Source organism: Nannospalax galili, unplaced genomic scaffold (assembly GCF_000622305.1).
Source record: "Nannospalax galili isolate Female #2095 unplaced genomic scaffold, S.galili_v1.0 scaffold1086, whole genome shotgun sequence".
Lineage (NCBI taxonomy): Eukaryota > Metazoa > Chordata > Mammalia > Rodentia > Spalacidae > Nannospalax > Nannospalax galili.
Window position 1 is genome coordinate 1420934 of NW_008354345.1, and position 10382 is coordinate 1431315.

General features: G+C 46.5%; 1 protein-coding gene across 1 annotated transcript in view; it reads left to right on the forward strand.

The window, feature by feature from the left end:
* Positions 1-2982: 2982 nt before the first annotated feature.
* Spx (spexin hormone) overlaps positions 2983-10382 on the forward strand; it is a 9498-nt gene continuing 2098 nt past the window's right edge. Inside the window, exons 1-4 of the mRNA XM_008851603.2 lie at positions 2983-3069; positions 3214-3271; positions 3821-3883; positions 5017-5100. Of these exons, the coding sequence (XP_008849825.1) occupies positions 2983-3069; positions 3214-3271; positions 3821-3883; positions 5017-5100 (292 nt within the window). The remainder of the gene's footprint in view (positions 3070-3213; positions 3272-3820; positions 3884-5016; positions 5101-10382) is intronic.

The following is a 10382-nucleotide window of genomic DNA, read 5'->3' on the forward strand; positions in this document are numbered from 1 at the left end:
CTCACCAGCCCACTTTCTCCTTTAAAATGCTTTGCTTGGTTATTACAGCAACAGAAAAGTAACTTTGACACTAACCAAACCTCAGTTTTTCTGTCCTTACACAATGCCCAAGTCTAAATGCTAGGCATTCAAATTCCAATCTCATTTCCAAGTATTTTCAAGTAAACAGCCTTAGTCCTTCAAGCCTCAATCCTGGGGCTAGATAGCAACCTCAGTGGATAAAGTGCTAGCCACAGAAGCTTGAGGACCAGAGCTCAGGTCCCCAGAATCTACGTAGGAGGTATTTGTAATTCCAGTGTTGACAAGGCAGAGACAGGCAATCTCTGGGGCAAGTGTTAGACTAGCTGAATTAGGGTTCAGTGAGAGATCAGGCCTCAATATATATGGTGGATAGTGATTGAGGGAGACACCCACCAACCTCTACATACACACACACACACACACACACACACACACACACACACACACACTCCTCCCCCCTAAAGCTGCAATCCTGAACGGCACTTACCTGTCCTGTGCCCAGACTTACTACTGTTCCTACTTCTAGCTGGTCTCCTAACCATACAGACGGGGATTTTCATCATGCCTTTTATCCTAAAGCTTTCCTACTCATTGGGTCAAGGTCAGTGGCATTCACCAGTCCTGATTTCCTCATATTGTATTTTCTATGTAACCCACTTCAGCCTCTGTCCTCATAAAACACCATACTTTCATAGCCGTTGCTATTTCCTAGACCTCATTTTGCTTGAGCTCTAATTTCTTTTATGTGTATGAGTGTATTGCCTGCATGTATGTAAGTTCATCCATGTTGCACAATGCTCACAGAGGTCAGAAGGGGCATCGGATTCCTTGGAACTGGAGTTATAGATGGTTGTTAGCTGCCATGTGGGAGCTAGGATTCGAACCCAGTTCCTCTGCAAGAGCAGTCACTCTTCACAGAGCCATCTTTCCAACCCCTTGAGTTCTAATTTTTAAATTACATTTATTTTATTTCATGTGTGTGTTTATATGTGCACATGCCTGTGCTCATGTGTGTATGCAACTGCGCACTGTGCAGAGGCCACAGGACTACTTTCAGGATTGGTTCTCTCCTTCCACCATGTGGGGCCTGGGGATCAAACTCAGGTCGTCAGACTTGGCTGCAGGCTCCTTCACTTGCTCAGCTATCTCCTCAGGCTGAATGTGCTCTTGCCTCTGTAACAGGAGAGACCCCTGGAATTACTGCTTTTGTGATTGCTATGCTTCCACCTGTTTTTCTGGATCTTTCCGTCTCAATTTCTGTAGGTTTGCTTAGATAGCTCTATTCCTTTCTCTTTTAATGGTTACATTCCCTCCCAATCTTTTCCCTTACTTTAACATCAGAATTCTTAGAGTTCTTGAAGCTGAGCATTCTCTGTTCAGAAAGCAAAAATCTGTAAGTGAATGGCCTCTTTGCTAGGTCCTGCAGATGACATTTCCAAGTGCCTGATTTATACTTGCCTTACATGTCACATACATTGTTATCTTTGCGTGCCTATGAGGGAACCCTTCTAACTGCTTCCTTAAGAAGCCTCTATTGTTTCTGTAAACTGCTTCATCATTTACCCAGTATTGAAGTAAAAAGTCCAGGAGCACACTCTCCTGCCCTGTATTTTCTACCCAAACTCATTTACAGCCCTAACCTTTGCTGCTTCTCTTCTAGTCTAAGCTGTCATTTCTCTTAGAACCAGTTTCAGCTCTTCCATTCCGACTTCATTTCAAAGTCCTCTCCCCTGTGACCCCCACAACATTGCTTCCTTCCTTCTGTCAGTCAGCCTCCTCTTCCTCAAATGAGCCAAACTGTTTGCCATCCCAGGTTTCCCTTCTCATTCTTGTGTCAGGAGTGCCTGGAATACAAATTTCAGATTCCTGGTCCAGCTTATCCTATGATTGACACCCTGACCTTTGAAATTTACTTTGACTTTGACTTCCTCTAAGGAAGCCCAACACTTACCCTATCTATCGTCTCTGTCTCCCCTTGGATTACTAACCTAAAGCATCCTTTACTAACCTGTAATCACCTTATCAGTCTCTGTCTCCCTTGGATTACTAACCTAAAGCATACTTTACTAACCTGTAATCACCTTAGACAGTGTCTCCCTTAACTAGAAGGCAAACTTGAGAGCCAATTGGGATGCTTGAGGTATAAGGGAATTTGTCTGCTAGGTGGTAAGCATTCAATAAATATTTAATTGAATGGATGGGTACTTAAGTAAGTGACTGATGCCAAGTCCCTCTGAGAGTCCTTAACCTTTCCATGTTCACCCAGGTGATTCATCATCCGCCATAGCTAGTTACTTTACTGTTTGCTTTTGATTCTACCTTGGGTTATTGATCGTTTTCATTAATAATTATGATGATAAAATGCCTTGGACAGTTAAACAAGGCAATGATGCGGACACAGTCAGAACTCGCCTCCCTGGTGTGAGCCATTTCTAAACAAATGATATCCGCTCATCAATCATTCTCCTGCATCCGGCAACTGACTCTCCCCAGAGGAGTCATCAGATCAGCTCAGTCCTGAAGATTGACAAGCTGCCCGGGTGGAATCCTCCCCTCTGTGCAGACTTGACACTAAGATTTTAAAAGCCCCAGGTTGTAACAAGGTTGGAAGACTCACAGGTGAAGTTTCAGCTATTGTGGGGCAAAGGAAAGGACCAGAACATGAAGGTAAGCTACAGATTTAGACATGTAACACATTCTTAGCTGATTTATAAAAAGCTTGTATCTTTCTACCTGTGTTATATTTAATGAGCATTTTCATGACACGATATTTGAAGACTATGCCTTTAAAATAGTACAATCATTTGATTTTGCTGAGAAAAAATAAATCAGTTATTCCCCAATTCTTTGTTGGGGTGAAGTTATAAAAATAACATTTCCATTTTTTTTTTTTAAAGTTACTCCTTGTAGATTAATACAGACTACTGGAGTACAGGGCTTGATGACCCTGTCTTTGATTTTATGCAGGGAGCCCGCAGGCTGGCAGTAACAGCCCTGGTGTTTCTTCTGGCTCTTTCTATCCTGGGAAACTGCAGTGGTGCTCCGCAGGTAATCCAAAACTGAGAAAGGGGCCCCTGCTGCAATCTAATTGTGCCCAGTTCCCCTCTTCGGTGTGTGTGTGTGCGTGTGTCCCGTCCCCCCCCCCCCCCCCCCCCCTTCGTTGTTAACTGTTCTCTTCTCCCTGGGCTGCAGAGACTATTTGAGAGAAGGAACTGGACTCCCCAAGCTATGCTCTATCTGAAGGGGGCCCGTAAGTTCGCAACACTTCTTCCTGTTCTGACCTAGAGAGTCTTGCAGAGACTATGTCCATTTGGCTCCCTTAAATGCTTAAGGTCTTAGGCAATCCAGAAAAGGCAGGTGAGGGAGAGAGGGGACAGAGAAAGATGGCCTGACTCAGAAACCCTTCATCCTGAATCAGAGGGGAACCCGACGTGGGGCGCACGCCTCTAATCCTAGCACTCTGGAGACAGAGGCAGGAGGACCGCATGTTCCAGGCTAGCTTGGCCTACATAGTGAGTTCCAGGCCAACCTAAGAGCCCGTCATGCAAAGAAGGAAGAGAAAGAGGGTGGGAGGGGCCCAGGGAGGGAGGGAGGGAGGGAGGGAGGTGGAATGTGAACTGGACCAGAGCCTGTGGCCATTCCTCGGGTCTCCGGCAGCCCTGGGTCGCCTTGCGGGCGCTGGAAACGCGGTGGCCCACCAGGACGGGGCAGGAAGAGCTAGGTGGCCTGGGCCAGGGTGTCCCGCGATCCACTGGCGGGTGCGCCGACCGCCCCTCCCCGTCACCCCATCTCTTTGCAGAGGGGCGCCGCTTCATCTCTGACCACAGCCGCAGGAAGGACCTCGCGGACAGGATGCCGCCAGGTGGGTGGCCGGGTGCGGATGCTGCGCCTTGGCGCAGGGTGGCTCCGAGGGAGGGCGCCGCTCGCTGAGTTATCGGCTGGCAGAATGGATGAGCCGAAGTCTCCAGGGACACGCGAGGCGAGAACTGTGTGGCTGCTTCTAGAAGCGCCTTGGGACATTTATGGCAAGAGCCCTACCCGTGTTCCTCTTCACCAGTAATTACTATTAAATAATGACTCAGAAGTTTCAAACCTGTGTCTCTCTTAAGTGACTAGAAAAAGCTACTCAAGGGTTTAAAACCAAAAATTTAAAAGTAGGCTCCATTAAGACTAGCGCCAGGGTCTTACTGCTTCCCCTGAAAAACTTTGTGCCGCCATCGCTTTTTTTTTTTTTTTTTTTGGTGTTTTTGAGACAGGGTCTCCCTGTAGCCCCAGCTGTCCTGGAACTCACTATGCAGACCAGGCTGGCCTTGAACTCACAGAGATCCGCCTGCCTCTGCCTCCCAAGTGCTGGGATTAAAGGCGTGCCCACCACTCCTGGCTCATCATTGCATTTTTAGAAAAGGAATACAAATAATTTTGGTAAAAATTTATAGGCAAATGCTAAGAATAAAAAAAAAACCTCGTTTTGAAACCTGTTCGACACTGCTGAGTGAACAGCAGATACTTAACATGCTTTTCTTTCAATTCTTCCTGTTTGCTGTTTAATTTTATTTAAACTCGTTTTGTGAGGATAGGGTTTCCAAACTTCCTCTTACTTCCCATTAAAACTCAAGGTTTGTGTTGAGTCAGGACTGTGTCTTCTGCCAACATAAGTGTGGAATAAAGCAGCGCCGGGTGGTACACAACTGTAATCCCTTTGCTTGTGAAGTGCAGGTAGGAGGATCAGGAGTTCAAGGTCATCCTCTACTGCATAGCTAGTTCGAGGCCAGCCTGGGCTACATGAGAGCCTGTCTCAAAAAAATCTAAACAAATAAAATGAATAAATAAACACACAAATCAATATGCAGTATACTCCTTCAACTTCCTAGAAGTCTCTCTAGTATTATACATAGCACAGCAGAAAAAGACTTATTTGCGTGACTATCTAAGTGACCTGAGTATCTGAGTTATGTACAGGAATATTCAAGGCTGTGCATGTTTCTGTTTCTCCAGAAAGACGAAACCCAAGTCTCCAGCTAATGACTCTCCCCGAGGCAGCAGCCCTGGTGCTGGCTTCCTGGCAGAAACCAGAAGCAGGTACAAGTACAGCGACCTCTTTCTACTCCACATAGAGAAGTTTTGCTGGCTGCCTCCTCCCTCCCCAGATTCACACAAATGTTTATTCAATAATGACCGATATGTTTTCCAGTCAAGGAGTCCCAAGAGTGCAAAAATATTAGCTTGATGAGACTAGGGTCGTGTATGTTAATTTCATTACTATTGAAATGCCTCCTCTTACCAAGTGCTGGAATTACAGGTGTGTGTCAAGTGCTGGATGGCTATCTTAGGACTTTTAAAAATGAAGGAGCTCCAACCAGATTCATCATTTTCTAATTGAAAACACTGAAGCCAGAAAAGATTAAATAATCACAAATCAAATGATTCACTGTTCAAAGTTAAACCAAATGAAATTGCTGAAAATCAGTCATTTTTGGTCTGATTCTAGGCCTGTGTCCTTCACCTTGCTCCGAGGTGCCTTCTAACCCAGTACTGGGTGTATCTTCAAACATCTGTTCTGTCTGTGTTTTACTAGAGCCGCTAGTGGAACTGAAGCATCTTAGTAATGGATCAGCTAGGTCTTTGGAAACTCACAGATGTGGGTTTAAATCCTGGCTGTGTTGCTTAGTCTATTATCAAAAAATTCCATCCATAGTAAAGATACCATGAAAAGTGTCTCTGGGACCCCACTGCTATGAAGTATACAATTCCTATTACTACTTGTGTGTGTATGTGCAAGTATGTGTACACATGTGTATGCATGTGTGTGCGGGCCAGAGGTGGGCAGCAGGTGTCTTCCTCAATTGCTCATCACCTTATTCTTTGAGACAGAATCTGTCACTGAATGTGGAGCTCACTGACTCAGCTAGACTGGTTGACCAGTGAGCTTCCAGAGACCCGTGTGTCTCCCCTGACTGCTACCAGCACTAGAGTTGCAGGCGTATGCCTGGTGTCCAGCTTTTTATTTCAGTGCTGACAATCCGAACTCATGTCCTCGGGACTGGAGAGATGCCTCAGTGGTTAAGAGCACTGGTTGCTCTTACAGAGGACCTGGGTACGATTCCCAGCACCTACATGGCAGCTAACAACCATCTGTAACTCCTGTTCCAGGGGATCTGATCCCCTCTTCTGACTTCTATGGGTATTGCACAACAAAAGTGCACTTACATACATGCAGTCAATGCACTCATACACATAAAAATAATAGAAGAAAAAGAACTCATGTCCTCTAAGCCATTTCCCCAGCCTATATTCCTATCACTATTTAAGAATAGAAGTCTGGGTTGGAGAAATGGCTTCATTAAGAGCATTGACTTCTCTTGCAGAGAACCCAGGTTCTAATCCCAGTACCCACGTGGTGGCTAACAACCATCCATAACGAGGGGTTCAGCACCTTCTTCTGATGAGGTAAAAGAATCTTCATGAGTTCAAGGCCCGCATGGGCTAAGAATGAGACTTTGTCTCAAGTGGAGAGAGAGACAGAGACAGAGACAGAGAGACAGACAGAGAGAGAGAGAGACTATCAATGACTAATACGTAGTAAACCTTGAATTTTCTTTTTCAAAATTGCAGTGATGCCATGTTTATTATATGACTTGAATTTTGGACAGTGTAGAAAAGTGAGTGATCTAGTGTTCAGTGTACACATGAGCTTGTCCCCTGAACTCTGTGCTGTTGGAAAACCTGTGCTGTGCTACGATTGGAAGAGCCGTTTGGGAAAAGGAAGGCGAACAAGTGAACTTTTTGGCTTCCAGCTTTGAGAAAGAGTAGAGAAGGCTGACACAGAGGAGTCTTTTGAACCCAGGGCAAGGCCAGGACTCACTTGGGCACGAGGGCGATTATATTTAACTTGGCAGTTATTCATTTATGACCACTAGGTGACTCACACCATCAGGGAGAGAAGGGAGCTGATGAAACACTGCGTGAGGAGAGGCTATGCAGTGCGGGGACAGCAGGATGGGAGCAGTGGTTACTGCGGAGCTGTGGCGTGGCTGCTAATATTACATTTAACAGTAATCCAGCGCCTCCTGTACACCAGCTGTCAGACACTGTGCAAAGCACTTGATATGGAAGTATTTATTCATTGACTCCTTACTATAACCCCGGGAGCTGGACAACTTTATACACATTTTACAAGAGAGGAAATAGAGGCATGGAGAGATTAAGTTCACTAGCTCCCCATCACATACCAGGTACAGAAGTATTAATGGTGTAGTCACAAGGTAAATTGTTCTTTATTTGAGAGGGGTGAGATAACGTTCAGCCGAAAGATGACGCAGTGAGGGTAGATGAATGTGGTCCTGACATGTAAGGTTACAGTGAGGGCCAATTATAATGCAGCAACACCTGTCACATGTCTGATCCCTTATCTTTCTACCTCAGAAAATAGAGTCTCCGCTTACTTTCTTAAGGCCATGTAGATATTAGGAAGTGACTCCGAGATTTTAATCCAGGTGTACGCAACTCTGATGCTCTATTGGTGATTCCCCAACAACCAGTGAGTAGGTGTATAGATGTGGAAAGACTGGCTTTGGGACCCAGTGAGAAACCCAGAAAATCACGTAGGAGTGAAGGAAAGAATTCCAGTTCGTTGGTGGGAATGGAGAGGGACAGAGCTCAGAGAAGCACAGGAAAGGTGTCTAGAAATGATGGGGTGATTATTTGCTACAAAAAATGTGAGAGAGAATCCAAAGTCAAGCACATTTATCAAGTGGTAGAAGTTTATAAGGTGATGCTGATAACAGAGAATTTCAGCTGGGCATGGTGATGCAAACTTGTAATATTATAGGAGCTTTTGTGACACTGAGACAGAAAGATGCCATAAGTTTCAGGCCAGCCCAGTCCGCATAGGAAGTTCCAGGCCACCCAAAGCTACATAGTGAGACCTTGTATCTAAAAACCAAACAAAGGGGCTGGAGAGATGACTCGTGGTTAAGAGCACTGGCTGCTCTTCCAGAGGACCTGGATTCATTCCCAGCACCCACATAGGGGCTAACAACTGTAATTCAAGTTCCAGGGGACCTGCCACCCTTACTGACTTCTGCAAGCATTGCATTACATGGGTGTACCTACACACATGCAGGCAATACATTAATACACATAAAACTTAAAAAAATAGTAAGTAAAATATTTAAAAAGCAAACAAAATGGATGAAATAAAGGATGAAAGGATAAAAGAAGATGAGGCTCAAAGTCATGGACATTCTCCAGCAAATAAAGGCACAGGGACCTGTGCATCTCCAAGGTCCACATATCTGCAGGCTATATCAGAGTTACACACAGTTTTCCCTAAAGTCCACATTTCTTAGGATTAGGCCCAGAGTTTCCAGTATACCTGAACAAGGCCCCAGCATCTTTATCCTTAAGAACACCTGCTGGCTCACCATTATTCTGATGGTGGGTCTGGCTCAGGAAAAACTTCAGTTCAGAGACAGGTAATAAAGATGGACGCATGACAGAGAAGACAGTTGGTAGGGGCTTGGTGCAGTGGAGGGAGCAGATGGTGAAAGATTCACCTTGGAAACATCCCAAGGGATCGAAGAGTTTGGGTGGGGAATAGTACTAAGGAAGGAACATGCGGGAATCAGAGCAGTCAAGTGTCCCTAAAGGCAATGATGTGGTTGGCAACTCATAACTCAGGGGACATTAAATTCAGCTCCCAGGTAGTGGCATGGTTGGCTGCTACTGGGGTCCGTCTGAAACTTCGTTTAGAGAGAATTCATATAAGAAGGCACACTGGTGAAAAGCAAGGACTAGGAATTAGAGAGCTTAATTGGCTACCTGCAAGGAAAAAGTGAGAAATAGCTGCATAAAAGATGGAGGATGCTGTGAAGGACGGAGGATGCTGTGAAGGATGGAGGATGCTGTGGAGGATGGAGGATGCTGTGGAGGATGGAGGATGCTGTGAAGGATGGAGGATGCTGTATAGGATGGAGGATACTGTGGAGGATGGAGGATGCTGTGAAGGATAGAGGATGCGGTGAAGGATGGAGGATGCTGTGGAGGATGGAGGATGCTGTGGAGGGCGGAGGATGCTGTGGACGATGGAGGATGCTGTAGAGGGTGGAGGATGCGGTGGAGGACAGAGGATGCTGGGGTCGGGTGGGGATGCAGTGGAGGATGGGGAGGGGGGGGGAGGCAGGGGAGGGGGGTGGAGGGGGGGGGGTGCTGGGGGGGATGGAGGGGGGGGTGGGGGGGAGGGGGGGGGAGGCAGGGGAGGGGGGTGGAGGGGGGGGGGTGCTGGGGGGGATGGAGGGGGGGGTGGGGGGGAGGGGGGGGGAGGCAGGGGAGGGGGGTGGAGGGGGGGGGGTGCTGGGGGGGATGGAGGGGGGGGTGGGGGGGAGGGGGGGGGAGGCAGGGGAGGGGGGTGGAGGGGGGGGGGTGCTGTGGAGGGTGGAGGATGCTGTGGAGGATGGAGGATGCTGTGGAGGACAGAGGATGCTGTGGAGGGTGGAGGATGCTGTGGAGGATGGAGGATGGAGGATGCTGTGGAGGATGGAGGATGCTGTGGAGGGTGGAGGATGCTGTGGAGGATGGAGGATGCTGTGGAGGACAGAGGATGCTGTGGAGGGTGGAGGATGCTGTGGAGGATGGAGGATGGAGGATGCTGTGGAGGATGGAGGATGCTGTGGAGGACAGAGGATGCTGCATCCAACATGATCTGTTGTAAATTCAAGGTGTGGAATACTTGTCAAGTCTTGAAGTCACTGGGAAAAGACTTTGATGGAGACTTGGTGACTGAAGTTTTGATAGTGTGAGAAGATGTGCAAAGCCATACAGCAGGCTAGAGCAGGGAAGGAAGAGCTCAGTTTAGGGATGAGGAGAGGGATGCATTCTAGGTCCCTCCCTATTTCAAGTGTTTTTGGAAAATAAATATAATTTATTAATTATTAAAATGTCCTCATTTTTCATTTATTTATTTTGTTTGTGTGTGTATATGTAGGCATGCACTTGGCACATCACATGTGTGGAGGTCAAGACAACTTGAAGGAGTTGATTCTCTCTTTCCACCATATATGTTCTGGTGGTCAAACTCAGGTCTTCAGGCTTGGTGGCAAGCGCCTTTACCCTCTGAGCCATCTGGCCGGTCCTAATTATTGAAATGTTCTAAGTAGCTTATCTCTAAAAGTGAATCCAAAAGTTTTTAATTCCCATATTATACATGGATCACTTCTCTCCTATAATATTTTTATTTTAAGGTCCTTGGCATAACCTGGAAGGCTGTTATAACCTAAATTTTTATTTGTAGAATTTGTACTAGATTTCTTTGGTTTAGTGTCTCTCTCTCTCTCTCTCTCTCTCTCTCTCTCTCTCTCTCTCTC